Genomic DNA, 17,565 nt, shown 5'->3' on the forward strand with positions numbered 1-17,565 from the left:
CTCTCTCCCCTGTGCTCCCATAGCTGTAATTTAAACCCTCGAGGAGCATACACTGCATCCCTCTGGTGTCGGCGATTAGGTTAGTCACAGTAATATAATAATAGCAATTAATAATTGACACTGCACAGCACTTCCAGACACGACGTCTCGTTGATAAGTCCCTCATCTCGCTTGAGTGTTTGCTCCTTTCTCTCCCTGCTCCTCCCCACTCTGAGGTGCTCCAGAGCAGAGAGCATGTCTGTTCCAGATTTAGATTCAGCCCTTCACCCCTTGTTTACTGAGTACCTACTATGTGCCAGACCCTGGGGCCCTAGCGATGAGCACAAAAGCTGTGATCCCTGTCCCCCCGGCACACTGCCCTCGGAGCTTTCATTTGACTGATTTTCCCCAAGGATACATGGTCCTTGGTACATAGCAGGTGCCTCATGATTTGTAAATAAACGACAATAAATGATAAACGACAATAAATGATAAATGAAGGAATGAGTTCTCTCAGGCCCGTTATCTGAGTTCTACAAGGCGCCTAATTTCTCCTGGGCCTTGCTTGAGTCCTGTTAGGCCGCAGCCCAAGTTCTGCTAGACCAGCCTCTGTGTCCTCAGTTCTCCCCCAAGTCCCCTCCACAGCCCAGCACCCCAAGGTCTCTCTATGACCCACTGTCTGACTCCTCCAAGTCTGGGTCCTGTCTGCCCGCTGCCCGAGTTCCCAAGCACCCCTCGGCCGCCCTCACCTCGGTCATGATCATGTCCTGGCACTTCTTGACGTACTTGCCCTCGGCCTTGATGACGGTGTGCAGGAAGTCCAGGTACTGCACGTGGCGCCCGTGGGTGGCCAGCAGGTGCACGAAGTGCTGCAACACGGGCTCGCCGATCTCAGAGCACAGCTGATAGTTGTTCAGGAAGATGTGCTGCATGGTCTCCGCCTCCAGCAGCTGCAGGGGGGCAGGACGTCCATCAGAGAGGGGGATCCCGCAGCCCAGCCCTGCCCCGGAGCCCCGGGCCCCGCGCCCTCACCCCTGGCGTAAGGAAGAGGTGCAGGTGCTTGTGCAGCAGGGCCTGGTTGCCGGTGTTCCCAGCGCAGAACTTCTGCAGGAACTGGTGTGTGTAGCGCAGGATCTCCATCATCTTGGCATCGCCCTGGACGCAGACAGGAGGGGAGAGGGTGCTGGGACCACCACAGGGTGAAGGCCAGGCCGGGTCTGGGGCCAGAGCGCAGACGGGTGTGGGGGTGGGTCAGGGCTCAGGATTGGGACCCCAAGGTGGCCAGGTTCAAGGTGGGTCAGGATATGGAAACGTGTGAGGGACTGAGGGTCTGAGGCTGAGATGAGGCCGGAGTTGGGGAGCAAGGCTAATGGGTCAGGATCAGGTGAACACTGAGGGGGTGTCAGGGTCAAGAGTGGGGTGAAGCTGGAGAAATATCAAGATCAAGATCAGTCAAGGGGAGGGGTCCGTGGTGGAGATGAGGCCATGTCTGCAGTTACGGGCCAGGGTGGGCTTGGGGACAGTCAGGGTAAGAGGTCAGGGTGAGGCTGGGGTACAGAATCCAAGTCATGGGCCAAGGAGAGACTGGAGTCAGATTAGGGTTAACATAGGTCAGGGTAAGGAAGTTGAGGGTCAAAGGTTAAAATGATGCTGAGAGTATGAGGATTAGACCAGAGAGGGAAACAGAAGCTGGGGTCAGAGACAAGAATCAGGGTGAGACTGGAGTCAATTCAAGGTCAAAGTGGATCAGGATGAGGGGTGGAAGGTCAAAGATCAAGATGACACTAAGCTTGGATTCAGGGGTCAAGGTATGTGGGGCAGGCCAAGGTAAAAGGTCAGGGTGAGGCCGGGTTAGGTCAGCATCAGGGGTTAGTGTGTGGTTTGGGTTGGGTCAGGGTTCAGGGTGAAGCTGCCCTGGGGAGTCAGAGGTCAGAAGTCGGGTGTCACCTTGTCATAGGGGATCTGCAGCAGGTCCAGCATGACCTTGTGGGCATCCATGTTCTTGAGCAGCCGCTGCTGTTTCTTCCTCATCTGCTCCCCGACGCCGCACATCTTGTTCAGCCGCTCCAGGATCTGGGGGAGGGGAGGGTGAGCCCAGGGCCCCTTCCCACTTCCTCAAGCTTCCCCTCTGCCCGACCCACCCCTTGGCCGACCACAGCCAAGCCCCAGCTCACACCGGGGACAGGAAGAGGGAAGGAGGCCACGGCTGCTGAATCAGATCCCTGCAGCAAGGCAGGAAAGAACTAAAAGCCCAATTCCACCCATCAAAGCTAACACAACAACATGACTGTAAGATGGAATTTCACTAAGTTCCTTCGGCTTTAAAATAATTCCATCTGGACCTTGGCAGAGTTGTTTTCAACACTCAAGGAAAGCTGGAGGATATCTTCCAAGGCGGCGGGGAGCGGAGGCGGAAGAGGCCGGCCCGCAGACCCACGCCCAAGGACCCGGCCACTCACGCCCTTGACGATCTGGTAGTTCTCGCTGCTCTTCTCCCCAGGTGGGTGCAGAAAGCCCTCCTCGTCCGCGGGCCGCTGGGGGCACAGGGAGCGGGATCAGCCAGGCCCAGCCCTCGCGGGGGCCCTGCCCCCACTCCCGCACCCCGCACACCTCCTTCTTGTCTTTGGCGGCGCCTGCCTCCACCTCCTCGCCCTTGCCGCTGCCCTTCTTGTCCACCCACAGCTCTGACTTCTCCACCATGGTCCGCAGCCGGTCCAGCTCCGACTTGATCACCTTATAGTTCTCCACGTCTTGGGCTGAGATCAGCAGCTGCACCTGAAGGTCAAGGACAGGCGTGCCTGGTGAGAGAGCACCCCCAGGTCCATTGCCTCATAGAGACTCCCGGCGCTGCACTATCCCGGCCTCTCTGCTCCCGGCATCTCCACTCTACAACTGCTCCTCTCCACCGAGCCAGATCCTACTCGGAATTTATGACTCTGTTCTAAGTCCACTGCTTCCAGGAAGCCTTCCCTGATGGCCACAGGCTTCCCTGCACCCCCGGTCATGAGCTGCGTCATCAGCTGGCTTCAGTTATTCACTGACTCGTGTCACGTGCTGCTGTGGCCTGTCAGTTGTTCACGCAAAACCTGAACAGGGCCGGGTAAGGCATACTGACATCACTGCATGCTGGGAACTGAACCCTGACTCCTATCCCGCCTTACCCGCTCTGGGTCAGTGGGTAAGGGAAGAAAGCTAAAGCCCCCTGGGCCTCAATTTCTCCCACCTGTAAAACAGGAATGAGAGTAGCAACCACGCTGTCGGGGCTGCTTGGAGAATTACATGAGTGCAAGCCCAGGGCTCAGTGCCTGGTACACGGCGCTCGCTCATTAAATACCGCTCCCCTCTCACAGGGAGCGGTCGGGACCACATGACACCACAGTGACAAAGCCAGTCCCCTTGGTGAAGGCTGAGTGCGCACTAGGCATGATTCGAAGCACTTATTAGCAAAGGTGCACGTGATAGAGGGTGCCATCTGTAAAGTGCTGTCCACCTCCTAAGACATGACAGGCCTGGAGCCAGGCTAAGAGGAGACCGAGGTGGCCAAGACGCAGCTCCCCCTCTAAGGGGCTCGGCAAGGCCAAACACCCCAGGGAGGCATCTCGAGCTGCCCCGGGGCTGTGAGCTGCTCCGTCCTGGCATCCCCACCTAGCGTCCAGTCTGCAGCCCACCTGCTCGGTGCCTGCTGGCTCCCGAGAAGCCCCCTCGGGCCTTCCTCCCGCTCCCCGAGGGCCGGGCGCTCTGGCAGGGGAGCCAGCACCTGCTCGAAGGTGTGCATGGCCTCCTGGCGCTGGCTGAAGTGCTTGAAGAGCAGCTGCAGGGCCCCCGAGACCAGGGGCGCATAGTCGTGCATGGTGAGGTGGATGAGCACGCGCAGGAACATGCGGCCACCCTCGTCGTCCACCTCCAGCATGCTGCTCGTCCTCCTGGGGGGGGGGGTGGGGAGGAGGGTGATGGGGGGCACGGCCGGCGCCTTCCTGGGGCCCAGGGGACAAGCAGGCTCCCTGCCACCCATTAGGTAGCCGTGGTGCCCCATGTCACACTGGCTAAAAATATTGATGTTTCCTCCTCACTTTGCAAACAGCTGTCACCCTGAGCACCCCAGGGATCCCTGTGTCCCCTGAGGTCCCACACAACAGCTGAGGCAGGGACTCTTCACAGGGGACCCACAGACACCCCCAAGGGATTCATGGCTAGAGGCTGGGGCTGTGAACAGAGGTGGGGGGAAACATCCATCTTTCTTTTCACCAACCTCTCACCAAAACGTAGCATTTCCTTCAGTGAGAAAAAATTAGCGGTACCTGTGACTTTGTCACCAATAAAAAAATCACAGATGTTTTCCCATCACCTAAGAGTTGCTATAGAAATTTGCAAAATATCATTTACAGTCATCAAGACTTCAAAGTAATGGTACTAATTACACCCCAGGCACGGATTGTTATTTAATGTGCTAATAGAGAGGCACACATATATAACTGTCACTTCAAATTTGTTTTCTCCAGTATTTTGATAACTGCATCTCAATGCCATTGGTTTCCTTTGTAATTTTGTGTGCACTATTTTATGAATTTAAAAACGCCATTCTGGGAATTCCCTGGTAGTCCAGTGGTTAGGACTCAGCGCTTTCACTGCCGTGGGCCCGGATTCAATCCCTGGTCGGAAAATTAGGATCCCGCACGGCACAGTCAAAAATAAAAAAAAAATTTTAAAAAGGGCTTCCCTCGTGGCGCAGTGGTTGAGAGTCTGCCTGCCGATGCAGGGGACACAGGTTCGTGCCCCGGTCCGGGAAGATTCCACATGCCGCGGAGCGGCTGGGCCCATGAGCCATGGCCGCTGAGCCTGCGCGTCCGGAGCCTGTGCTCCGCAACGGGAGAGGCCACAACAGTGAGAAGCCCGCATACGGCAAAAATAAATAAATAAATAAAAAATAAAAACGCCATTCTGAGAAGGGAGCCAAAGCCTTCACCAGACGCCAAAGGCATGGCACAGAAATAGTTAAGAGCCCCCAGCTCCTGGGGTGACCCTCCCCACCCTGCTCCAGCCCTCTGAAGAGCAGGCTGCCCTCCCTGCTGTGGGACACAGGGACATCCCTCCAGCCACCTGGCCCAAGTCCTGACACACAAAGGCACAACTGCCCTGAGGGGAGGCAGGGGGATGACCAGGATGACAGTGGGGCCCAAGTGGTCCCGATATCACTGGGCCTGGGCAGGCAAGGGAGGGTCAGAGTGCAAAGCCGGGGCACCCCCACCCCAGAGCCTGGTAAGGGTCTGCAGGAGGATTAACCGAGGGGGGAGGGGTCTCAAGCCTGTGTCCGCATCACCCACCCAACCCCATCCACAACCCCCAGCCTCAACCCTGGCCTCACCCCACTCCAAACATGGCCTCCGCCTGCTCCCCGATGCGGTCCAGGTTCATGTTGGCGGCTGTGGGGAGCAAGAGGGCGCAGATGAAGGCAAGTGGCTGGTCCATGTCCAGGAAAGATGGGGAGCACTGGGGAGAGGGGGCAGGGAGACGCCCAAACCACCCCCTTCCCCACACTGGCTGGTTGGCAGCCCCTCTGCCTGACTCTTCTGGCGGCAGAGGTGGAACCAACCATGGCAGGGACCAGATCAGCCACCCTGCCCTGCCGGGGCGAGCAAAGCTCTGGGCTGGGGGTGCTGGTCCGGCTCAGCCTGTGACCAACTGTGGCCTTGGGCAAGTCCCTGCCCCGCTGTGGGCCTCAGTTTCCCCATTTAGGAAATGGAGGGGATGACCCCTGCCCCGTGCCCTCATTGGGGCAATTAAATGAGACAATGGAGAGGAAAGGCCCTTGCAGACTGGGAAATGGGGGCAAGGCTGGGGAGCTGGCCTGAAGTGACCCCAGGCCGCAGCCCACGGCTGTGTACCCCTGGGCGAGTCACACAGCCTCGGCATGAAGTCAGGGTGAAGGGAAGGGTGGGGGCTCACTGGCGGAGTCGAAGGCTGGGGCTGTGCCATCAGCCCCGTTGTCCTGCATGGGAAACACCTCCACAAACTCCTTCTTGAAGACGGACAGCAGGTATGAGATGCGGTAATCCAGGCGGACATTGAGGATGAACTGGAGAAGGAGGAGAGGATGGGGTGAGGACCGGTCTGAGGTCAGGAGGCCAATCTCGCTCCAGGAAGAGTGAGGGGCCACCCTGAACGAGTTCCAGCACTCCGGAGGCTCAGCATTGATGTTCAGGACCCTATGGGACAACACAACCAACAACATCAAGACTCCCCTACCCAGGGAAGGCATGCTGGTGCAGCCACCGTGGAAAACAGTATGGAGGTTCCTCAAAAAACTAAAAATGGAGCTGCAGTATGACCCAGCAATCCCACTCCTGGCATATTATCTGGACAAAAATATAATTCAAAAAGATACCTGTTCCCCTACGTTCATAGCAGTACTATTCACAACAGCCAAGACATGGAAACAACCTAAATGGCCATTGACAGAGGAATGGATAATGAAGATGTGGTACATATACACGATGGAATATAAGTCAGCCATTAAAAAGAACGAAATAATGTCATTTGCAGCAACATGGATGGACCCGGAGATTATCATACTAAGTGAAGTAAGTCAAACGGAGAAAGACAAATACCATACAATATTACTTATATGTGGAAACTAATGTACAACACAAATGAACCTACCTACGAAACAGAAGCACACTCACAGACACGGAGAACAGACTTGTGGTTGCCAAGGGAAACAGGGGTGTGCGGGAGGGAAGGATTGGGAGTTTGGGATGAGCAGACATAAACTATTACATACAGGATGGATAAAGAACAAGGTCCTACTGTTTAGCACGGGGAACTATATTCAGTACCCTGTGAAAAACCATAATAGAAAAGAATATTTAAAAAGCATGTGGATATATGTATAACTGAATCACTTGCTATACAGCAGAAATCTAACACAATGTTGTAAATCAACTATACCTCAATAAAAATAAATAAATAAATAAGGACTCCTCTTCCCAGGGAGGTCCAGGGCGCCCTCTCCCCAGCTCCTGCCTCAGTGATGGTGAATGGTACCTCCTCTCAGAATGAGGCAGAGACCGCCCCCCGTCACAGCCCACTCAGTCCCTCTTTCCCAGGCTGGACGCTAACAGGGATGGGAAGGCAGCTCCCCAGGTCCAAAGGCCGACTCTTGTCCTCCTATCCTTCTCTGCCAAACAGACCCTGGGGTTCCTGGAAGTAGGAGGGAACCAAGGACTATGGGGGAGCAGGAGAGGTGGGGTGGGGGGTGAGGACACAGGGTTTGCAGACACCCCTGACTGACCTCTATCCTCTGTCATCATGGGGCACAGAGCCTCTGGCCACACCCAGGACTCAGATCTGGAAGCCCCCAGCCCCCAGAATGAGTTAGAAGTCCCCTCTTCTGACTCCCCTAAACAGACCCTGCCCAAACTGGGTCCCCAGGGACATCACTGCATTACCCTTCCCATCCTCTGGTGGAAGCACAGCAAAAGCAAAGGGTCCTTATCCCTTCTCAGGACCCTATAAAGCCCCTTCCCCAAGTGCTGCTGAGGAGTCTCAGACCCAGAAGACATCCAGAAGAAGGATGACTGTGTCCACCCCACCAGGAAACAAGCTCTCAAATCTCTAGCTCTGCTTCAAAACCTGTGTGACTGCAGAAGAGTCCCCTCCCCGCTTTCCCTTCCCTCATCTGGACAATGAGGGGACAGCGCGCACCAGAACCACTAGCAGGGCTTGTTACCGCACAGACAACAGGCCCCACCTCCAGTGTCTCTGATCCGTAAGTCCCAGGTGGGGCCCAAGAACCTGCATTTCTAAGTTCCCAGGTGAGGCTGATGCTCCTGGTCGGAGGACCACACTCTGAGACCCACTGGGCTACCCACTGGGCTAGACGGCTCATCGTGGAGCCTCCCAGCACTAGATACTATGATCTGAGGGGGGTTCACCTCACCAACCTCCTCATACCTGCCCCCCGTTCTCCTGCCCTGTTCCTAACACCACCCGCCACGCTCCTGGCCCAGCCACCTGCAAGATTTCCAGAATCTTCAGTTTGGTCTCCATCACCACAATGTTCTCATTCTCCTCAAACTTGCTTCTGTCCAGCGGCTCAGGCGCACCGGCGCCGGCAGGCAGGCTGGGGGCGCCAAAGACAGACTGCTTGCGGTTCAGCACCATGGTGGACATCATGTGCCCCACTCCCTGGATGGACCGCCGCACGTTCTTGCCTGCAGAGCGGCGAGCAGGAGGGGGTCACAGAGGACACACGGCAGGAGCACCTGGTCTGACTCTGTCTCTCTCAGCTGCAGGGCAAAGCCACCCTAAGGAAGGGGCAGGGCTTCCTCCACCCCAGGAAGACTTCCGGGGGGAGGTGAGCTTTCAGCCAAAGCTGGGAAAAGAAGGGAGGGCCAGGGCAAAGGTGAACTGTGTGGGGAGATCAGTGAGAATGCTCATGTGGGAAATCACGAGAGCTGTTACAGAGCACGGGGGACTCAGGGGACACTGTGTGGAGAGCACTAAAGGCCAGGGGTCAGCCTCCGTGCACTTTTTGTTTGAATGATTTTTTGCCACCAGTGGGTGTCCCTGACGGCTGGGCTGTTTCCTCTTGATAGCAGGGTGTGTCCCCCCATCTGACTGGGAGCTCCCCTGCAGGGTGTCATTATCTCCCTCAAAACCAGGCTATGTAGGAAGGCAACTCGCCCAGACCCCAGGGTCTCCACAGTGCCTAGGCAGGGGGCCTCTCTGGTCCAGCCAAGGCTGGAGGAGACTGGGGCTTAAGACACTCACTGGCAGAAGAGCCAGGAGGCAGGAGGCACAGGAGGGTTGATGGGAAAGGTAAAAGGAGACTGAGAAACACTAGGGTGGGTAGCGGATGGCCCGGCGGAGCAAAGCCTCACCGCCTGGGTCCTCATAGACTTGCAGCATGGCTGGGGGGCCCTGCACGCAGTCGATGATGCCCAGCAGAGTGCGTGTGAGCCGCAGCAGCTCGCTGAAGCTGTAGAAGCCGAAGTAGATGAGGTTGTGCGCCAGGCTGACCACCTGCGGAGAGGGGTGGGGCCGAGGTGAGTGTGGGTGGGGCCAAAGTGTGGTGGGTGGGGCCTCATGAAGGGCGTGGTCTTGTGGGTGAGGCCAGCCCAGGGAGTATAATGAGGGACAGATTCCTCGGGAAAGGCTCTAGGATGTCAAGGCTGCATGGACACGGAACCAAAGAGTCCCAGACAAGGGCAGCCTGACCCCAGAGGGTTACCGAGGAAGAGAGGCCTGCAGAGGAGGCCACTGTGGGGAGGACAGGGCAGAAATGCAAGAAGTGGCGGGTGGCTCCTGCCAGGGGCCCGTGACCCAGCCCTGGGCTGATGTGGTGAGTGGACGAGGGGGAGGCAGCCCTCTCCGGGGCGTCAGGAGAGACGCCTCCCTCCCAGCGATCTATGAGGTCTCCCTGCAGTGGCGGGGGCACTGAGGGAAGTGAGGTCGTATATCCCATACCCTACCCTGGGGAGTGACCAAGACCCAGGAGGGGGCAAGCCAGCGTGCTGCTGACCCCAGCCCACCTCAAAGGTGAGCTTGTTCTTCTCCTCATTGGCAAAGGGCACGGCCTCGCTGACCACGTTGTTGAGGTAGTCCTCCACGAACTCCATGGTGCTAGCAAACTTGTTCTTCTTGTCATCTCGGGAGGCGTTGAGGTTGGAATCATAGCTGGGGGTGGAGGCAGCGAGGCATGAGGGTCCCCTGAGATCCTCCCCCTCCCGCCGAACCCTGCCCACCCGCCTCCACCCAGCTCACTCCTTGATGGTGATAGCCGTGGGGATCTCAGTCCAGAGGCGGGCGAACTTGACGGGCGTGACCAGTTCCTGGGGGTCACGGTCCACGTGCACATGCAGCATCAGGTGGCAGAAGGAGGCACGCAGGTCAAAGGGCAGCATCTCGTCCGCCATGCACAGGAAGATGAGGTCAACGCCCAGCTGCTGAGAGATCTCATCGATGGCCAGGTACTGCCGGTCCAGGCACATGCGGGCAAAGAGCTTCAGCTGGTACCTGCGGGACAGGGAGGACGGTGAGGACGTGGCAGGTGGGCTCGCAAGGGCTGCTGGCACAGGCCTGGGCCTGCTGAGGACTTGAGAAAGTGGCAAAGGGACTTAGGTTAAACCACGCACCAGCCACCGTAACAGAACCCAATTCTGAGCAAGCCAAGTGGACAGAAACACAGTCTGGGATTGAGTAATAGCAAATCTCCCCTCTTTGCTAAGGAGGAAGGTGCTTCTGGCTCAGCCAGGACAGGTCTTCATGGGAAGAGGGATGGCACAGAGAAAGGCTGGGAGGGGGAAGGGAGGAGAGCTCGGTAAGAGGAACCCTGCTCGGGCAGGGGGTTGAGGGCAAGACTGGGAGACAGAGGAGGGGAGGGTGCAAGACCAGGGTGGAAGAGCTATAGAAATGAAGGCTGTAGGAAGCTTTGTTCTGCACCAAGTCATGCCCTCTGCCTCCTCCTCGGAGGCCTGCATTACCTACCCCAGGCTCCATGGCCAGGCAGCCTGGGTTTGGATTGTGGCTCCCTGCTTACAGCTGTGTCACCTTGGGCAAGTTCCTTTACCTCTCTGTGCCTGTCTCCCCAACTTTATAATGCGAGTAATGATAGTCTCTACTTCACAGGGTTGTCGTGAGGCTGAAATGAGTGATTGGGTGAGTGTTTTGACCAGTGCCCAGCAGACAGTGAGCCCTTGATGAGTGTTATCTAGTATTCTTATTTTTTAAATACGAATGTATGGGGACAGGTGTGGGTTTGTTTCAGGCCTCACCACTGTGCTGAGCCCGGCCTCAGGCCACCCAGTGCTCCTCGGGCCGCCCAGTCACCCATCACTTAGCCTCCCTGGTGAAGGCAGAGGCAGGAGCCCCCGCGAAGCTGCTGGGGCTCGTCCCGGGGCAGGGCCTGGCGAGGCCCCCTGGGAGGAGCATGAGGCACCTGTAGTAGCTGAGCACGTTCTCATCGTGGGCGTTGCCGGCCCGCGCCTCCTGGGCCAGCTGCCTGATGCTCTTCTCATGGTGCTCGTTGTTCTTGTCGGTCCACATGAGCCACACTTCCTCCTCTGAGTACTCGATGCTCAGGTACTCAAGGGACTGCGCCATCTCCTTCACGGGCCGAAGCCTGCAAACCGACGGAACCCATCACAGGGAGCGGGGCCCAGAGCCCTCCCCGAGCACCCCCGGCCACACAGACCTCCCCTCCCAGAGCTGGGCTGAGGGCCAGTCAGGCTGCCTCCCCTGTGGGACCCACCTCCAGCTTGCGACCCCAGACAGACCATGAGCTTCTGGAAGGCAGGGGCCTGGGCTCATTCTCCTCTGTGCCCCCATCCCCTCCCCCACACAGTGCCGAGCTCCGAGCTGGCCACACAGCAGGTACTGGGTATCTGCAGAGAGCCTGCAGGTTCTAGCGTGAACCCAGACAGGGCCCCAGCTCTAAGGCAGCGGGGGGTCCGGGCAGGGTGGAGGCCTGGGGGGGGGATGTGAGCTGCAGGTAGGAGACAGCGCAGCCGGCTCACTCGGTCTGGATGAGAATGTCACTGTTCTTGGGGTCCAGCACACACTTGCAGATGAGCTCCTGGGTGACGGGGATGGCGATGTGGTTGGACACACACAGGTCAGAGAGGTAGTCCAGGAACCTGGAGTGGTGTCAGCAGGGGTGGGGTGAGGGACTCAGAGGTGGCCCCCCAGTGGGGACAAAGCCCACCCTGCTCCTTCCCCAGCTGGCAGCACCAGCTCCCTGGCACTTGGAGTTTGCTGCTCCTGCAACCTTCTCAAAGCTTGTAGACAGGGATGTGGACTCCCGGCTCCCCGGGGAGGGATGACCCACAGTCATCACCCTGGGGCTCGATGGGAGTCCAGGGGGTCAGAGGAAAGGAGACACAAGGAAGGAGTGATATTCAAAATATTTAACTGATCCAATGCAGGCACTGGCTTGGCCGCTGGAGAAGGGTCTGGGGGCCTCCTGCTCTACCAGGAGTCAACCCCCTTGTTGCTAGGTTGGGCCAAATATGGGAGGGGACATAGGGAGGGGCTGGGGGGGCCAGGGCCTCAGAGAGGTGGCAGTTTATCAACAAGTGCAGAAGGATTTCAATATGTAACAGCCAGCACCAGCAGCTTTCTCCCCTGGGCAGCAGTGGGAGGGGGGAGGGGGGTGGTATGGCGGGGGAGGGGGGCCCACCTGGGCTCCCGGTTCTTCCGCACCAGGCTGACGAAGGTCTCCACCTCCGTCTTGGTGATGTGCTTCTCCAGGAGCTTGCGGTTGTTGTGCAGCAGGGCCGTGATGGTGTCTTCGGCCAGGATGTCATAGCCAATCTGGGACTGCATCATCCCGAACTGCTTGGCGATGTGCTCCTGGGGGGTGGCCGGGCTGGGGGTCACAGGGAGCCCAGCTCTGCTCCAGAACACCGCTTCCAGGGCCCCAGACAAGGACCCGACACCGGCAGGGGACCCCAACCCTAGGAAGCTAAGGGGTCCAGGAGAGGATGCCAGCTCCGGGCAGAGGGCAGTTTTATGTAATATAGTTATTTAGCTCACCATCCATCTCCCTACCAGAGTGAAACCCCCACGAGGGAGGGACCCTGTCTGTTTGGCAGGGCCAGCTACATGATTGGTGGGGCCCGGTAAAAATGAAATAGCACGACTCTTCCCAGAAATAAGCCCACACACCTACAGTCAATTACCCTTTGACAAAGGAGGCAAGAATGTACAATGGGAAAAAGAAGTCTCTTCAGCAAGTGGCGTTGGGAAAGTTGGACAGTGCGTGTAAACCAATGAAGTTAGAACACACCCTCTCACCATACACAAAAATAAACTCAAAATGGTTTAAAGACTTAAATATAAGACATGACACCATAAAACTCCTGGAAGAGATCATAGGCAAAACATTCTCTGACATAAATCGTACCAATGTTTTCTTAGGTCAGTCTCCCAAGGCAAAAGAAATAAAAAAATAAATAAACAAATGGGACCTAATCAAATTTAAAGCTTTTGCACAGCAAAGGAAACCATAAACAAAACGAAAAGACAACCTACAGAATGGGAGAAAATATTTGCAAATGATGCGACCGACAAGGGCTTAATTTCCAAACTATACGAACAGCTCATACAACCCAACAACAAAAAAAAACAACAACCCAATCAAAACATAGGCAGAACAACTAAATAGACATTTCTCTAAAGAAGAAATACAGATGGCCAATAGGCACATGAAAAGATGCTCAACATCACTAATTATTAGAGAAATGCAAATCAAAACTACAATGAGGTATCACCTCACACCACTCAGAATGGCCATCATTAAAAAGTCTAAAAATAACAAATGCTGGAGAGGGTGTGGAGAAAAGGGAACCCTCCTACACTCTTGGTGGGAATGTAAGTTGGTGCAGCCACTATGGAGAACAGTATGGAGGTTCCTCGGAAAACTAAAAATGGAATTACCATATGATCCAGCAATCCCACTCCTAGGCACATATCCAGACAAAACTATAATTCAAAAAGATATGTTCACCCCTATGTTCACAGCAGCACTATTTACAATAGCCAAGACATGGAAACAACCTAAATGTCCATCAACAGATAAGTAGATAAAGAAGATGTGGTATATATATGCAATGGAACACTACTCAGCCATAAAAAAAGAACGAAATAATGCCACTTGCAGCAACATGGGTGCAACTAGAGATTATCATACTAAGTAAGTCAGAAAGAGAAAGACAAATACCATATGATATCAGTTATATGTGGAATCTAAAATATGACACAAATGAACTTATCCATGAAACAGACACAGACTCACGGACATAGAGAACAAACTGGTGGTTGCCAAGGGGGAGGGGGTTCGGGGAGGGACAGAGTGGGAGGTTGGGGTTAGCAGATGTAAGCTTTTATATATAGAATGCATGAACAACAAGGTCCTACTGTAGAGCACAGAGAACTATATTCAATATCCTATGATAGGACTGCCCTGGTGGAACAGTGGTTAAGAACCCGCCTGCCAATGCAGGGGACACAGGTTTGAGCCCTGGTCCGGGAAGATCTCACATGCCGTGGAGCAACTAAGCCCGCATGCCACAACTACTGAAGCCCACGCGCCTAGAGCCCATACTCTGCAACAAGAGAAGCCACCTCGATGAGAAGCCTGCACACTGCAACAAAGAGTAGCCCCCGCTTGCCGCAACTAGAGAAAGCCTGCACGCAGCAACGAAGACCTAATGCAGCCAAAAATAAATAAATTAATTAATTAATTTTTAAAAAATATCCTATGATAAACCATAATGGAAAAGACTATTAAAGAAAGAATGTATATGTATGTATAACTGAATCACTTTGCTGTATGGTAGAAATTCATACAACATTGTAAATCAACTATATGTCAAAAATAAATAAACCAGAGGTAATATTAAAAAAAAAAAAAAAGAAATAGCAAGACTCTTGTTCAAAAATTAAGAATTTCAAGACAGCCACAGTGGAGAGTTAAACCCAGCATGAGGCCCCTCTAAGGATGGAGCCAGGTTGTGCGCTGTGAGGACAGCCCCACTATCTGGTTTGGTTCCCTGCAGCATCCTCATCCTTGGGGCCTGAGACGGCGCTTGGCACACCGTGGGTGCGCCTTGGTGAACACGTGCTGAGTGATGAGAGCAGGAGGGAGGGAGGGAGCGAGCCGGCCAGCAGGTGAAGGGGCAGCAGTCCAGGCGGCGGGCAGCCCACCTGGTTCTTGCGGTAGTCCTCCTGGGAGTGGCGCAGCACGCGGTAGCACAGGCGAAACATGTGCTGGTAGGGGGCGTTCTTCTGGTCCGAAAGCTCCTCCAGCCGCACCAGGGGGCCCTCACCCCCCTTGTCACGGAACGGGGTCTTCAGAATGCCAAAGATCTAGGGAAGCAGGGAGAGTCAGGAGGGATCCCTACATCTGCCTGCACCCCTAATTGTCCCAAGAATCCTAAGCCCGAAACTGACCCTGCCTGGAAGCCACCCTGACATTAACCCTGAGCTGATTCTAAGCTAGACCATGACCCCCGCCCACCCCTTACTCACTCCCCTCTCCTGGCTGGAATCCCAACGCTGGCCTCAGCCTGTCCCTCCCCAACGTGAATTCTAATCCCAACTCAGATCTTGGGCCTGGCTCAGCCTCTGGGGGAAGAGCTGCGGCTCACTGCAGCTCAGGGGTCTGAGGCTAAGAGAAAAGGCAGGCCAGGCCCGTGTGGCCAGAGCTTAAGAGACCAGACACAGGCCTGCCTTGTCCAAAAGGATGGATGTGGGGATGTAGGATTATATAAAGCCAGGCTGGCAAAGTGGTAACAAGTGAATTCAGGCAGTGTTTGTTGTACTATTCTTTCAATACTTTCCCAACGTTTGAAAATTTTCATAATAAAAATTTAGAAAAAATTTTTTTTAAAAAAGCACAAGTTTTGGCTTCCCTGGTGGCGCACTGTTTAAGAATCTGCCTGCCAATACAGGGGACATGGGTTCAAGCCCTGGTCTGGAAAGAGCCCACGTGCCGCAGAGCAGCTAAGCCCATGCACCACAAACGCCAAGCCCGCGTTCTAGAGCCACAACTACTGAGCCCGTGTGCCACAACTACTGAGCCTGCGTACCACAACTACTGAAGCCCACGTGCCTAGAGTCCATGCTCTGCAGCAAGGGAAGCCACTGCAACGAGAAGCACGCTCACCGCAGCGAAGAGTAACCCCCGCTCGCCGCAACTAGACAAAGCCCATGCGCAACAACAAAGACCCAACACAGCCAAAGATAAATAAATAAAATAAATAAATTTATTAAAAAAAGAAAAAGCTCAAGTTCTCAGCCTGATATCTGAGTGCAAATCCTGGCCCTGCTGTTTCCTAGCTGTGGATTCTCGGTCAAGTTACTCCAACTTCTGCGTGCCTCCGTTTCCTCATGGGTAAAATGGGGATAATGATTAATAAATAAGCTCTCCCCAGGTTGGGAGGATCAAATGAGTCGATTCATGTAGGGCACTTAGGGCAGTGCCTGGTACATGGTAAGAGCGCAATAAATATTGTGGGTGTTGTTTTTTTTTTTAAGAGATGATAAGATCAACCATACCTCCATTTTTTTAAAATAATAATAATATTTTTTTTAATTTTTAAAAGGAATTGATGAGAAACATCAGGGAGACTGCAGCTCAGCTGGAGATGGGAAAAGGCAAGCTCACGTTCACAAAACGTCCTGTTCCCAAAATTAAAAAAAAAAAGCAGGAGTGAACTTCCCTGGCGGTCCAGCGGTTGGGACTCCGTGCTTCCAATGCTGGGGGAATAGGTTCAATCCCTGGTCAGGGAACTAAGATCCCACATGCCGTGCGGCCAAAAAAAAAAAAAAAAAAAGGTGTCCTGTTCCCTGGTCACTGGCCTTTCCCCGAGGCCGCCCACCCCCATGCATGTGCATGGCCACCTGTTTGAGGATGTTCTGCTCTCTCATCAGCTTCTGCCGCTCCCGGTTGGGCTTGGTAACCATGATGTCCAGCACGTTCTGCCCGTTGTTGGGGACGTCGCTGACGAAGAACACCAGGTCCTCCAGCAGCTGGATAACAAATCTTCACGAAGGGACGCCAGGGGTGACGAGTGTGAGGTGCTGACCCTGGGCACCCCCCAGGACCCCCGTCACATGCCCCCTGGGGCAACCAGCCCTTCCGCACGTGCCAGCCCTGCTGTCACAGCACAGAGCCCATCATCTGCCTTCCATTTCTCTCCCAGCTTCACCCCGAACTGCTATCCAAACACACCCCTCACCCCACCCATCCTGGATCCAAAGTGCCCTCTAGACAAAGAATCTCAGGATACTCCGATCTGGAAAGAACCAATAGGGCACAGGCAGGGTGTTTGATGTGAAGGGCTCTGCATTTCCATCCACCACTTCCTAGCTGTGTGACCTTGGGCAAGTCTCTTAACCTCTCTGAGCTTCAATCCCACCATCAGTAAAACAGGGGTAATGATGGCTCCATCACAAGGCTAGTTCTTGGAGTATGTGAGCAGTGAGGCTGGGGTCCAAGGTCAGCCAGGGGCCCACAGGGACCAGTCCCCACCTCTGGCACCCTGCCCCCACCCAGCCTATCCAGATTCTGCTTTGTGACTCCTTTGTTTGTGAAACACAGGCCCCAGGAGGACAAGGGCTCTCAGGAAACCGCGGCAACCCTGCCCCTGAGGCCCACCTGCGGTCATTCTGGCTGATGAAGCCCTCGTTGAGTTTCTCCACGGCGCTGGCCAGCATGGAGCTGGCGTCATTGGCAAAGTCCAGGTCTCGGATCTCGGACACAGGAACCGACACAATGGCGAAGGCTTCCTTGTCCTCCTTGGTGGGGCACGTGCCCAGCTGCAGGGACAGAGGTCAGCAGGGCACTCAGGGACCAGCCTGGGCCCCAGCCCAGCCCCCAGCCCAGCCCCCTAGCCCCGATGGGCCCCACACCATGAGCCGGATGGGTCGCTCCTCCTCGACATCAATGGGCACGTTGGTGCTCTGGATCCACGTGTTGGTGCAGAGGTGCCGCAGCCGGACATACGAGTTCCTGCGGGCAGGGGGGCGGACAGAGCAGGGGGAGTGCGCCACGGAGCGTAACCCGGCAGTCTGCCCGCTCTAACC

General features: G+C 55.3%; 1 protein-coding gene across 1 annotated transcript in view; it reads right to left on the reverse strand.

Annotated features, from left to right (window-relative positions):
* The window catches only part of ITPR3 (inositol 1,4,5-trisphosphate receptor type 3), a gene marked incomplete at its 5' end in the record, with an annotated part of 66,658 nt that overhangs the window by 17,598 nt on the left and 31,495 nt on the right, over window positions 1-17,565 (reverse strand). Inside the window, 19 exons of the mRNA XM_082664675.1 lie at window positions 729-929; window positions 1,012-1,134; window positions 1,927-2,052; window positions 2,439-2,513; window positions 2,590-2,754; window positions 3,737-3,902; window positions 5,342-5,399; window positions 5,923-6,052; window positions 7,990-8,189; window positions 8,859-9,000; window positions 9,510-9,654; window positions 9,742-9,993; window positions 10,916-11,098; window positions 11,493-11,612; window positions 12,155-12,327; window positions 14,683-14,844; window positions 16,381-16,522; window positions 17,138-17,298; window positions 17,392-17,491. Of these exons, the coding sequence (XP_082520801.1) occupies window positions 729-929; window positions 1,012-1,134; window positions 1,927-2,052; window positions 2,439-2,513; window positions 2,590-2,754; window positions 3,737-3,902; window positions 5,342-5,399; window positions 5,923-6,052; window positions 7,990-8,189; window positions 8,859-9,000; window positions 9,510-9,654; window positions 9,742-9,993; window positions 10,916-11,098; window positions 11,493-11,612; window positions 12,155-12,327; window positions 14,683-14,844; window positions 16,381-16,522; window positions 17,138-17,298; window positions 17,392-17,491 (2,824 nt within the window). The remainder of the gene's footprint in view (window positions 1-728; window positions 930-1,011; window positions 1,135-1,926; window positions 2,053-2,438; window positions 2,514-2,589; window positions 2,755-3,736; window positions 3,903-5,341; window positions 5,400-5,922; window positions 6,053-7,989; window positions 8,190-8,858; window positions 9,001-9,509; window positions 9,655-9,741; window positions 9,994-10,915; window positions 11,099-11,492; window positions 11,613-12,154; window positions 12,328-14,682; window positions 14,845-16,380; window positions 16,523-17,137; window positions 17,299-17,391; window positions 17,492-17,565) is intronic.

Source organism: Grampus griseus (genome assembly GCF_964374135.1).
Source record: "Grampus griseus genome assembly, chromosome: 10".
In the NCBI taxonomy this organism is placed as follows: domain Eukaryota; kingdom Metazoa; phylum Chordata; class Mammalia; order Artiodactyla; family Delphinidae; genus Grampus; species Grampus griseus.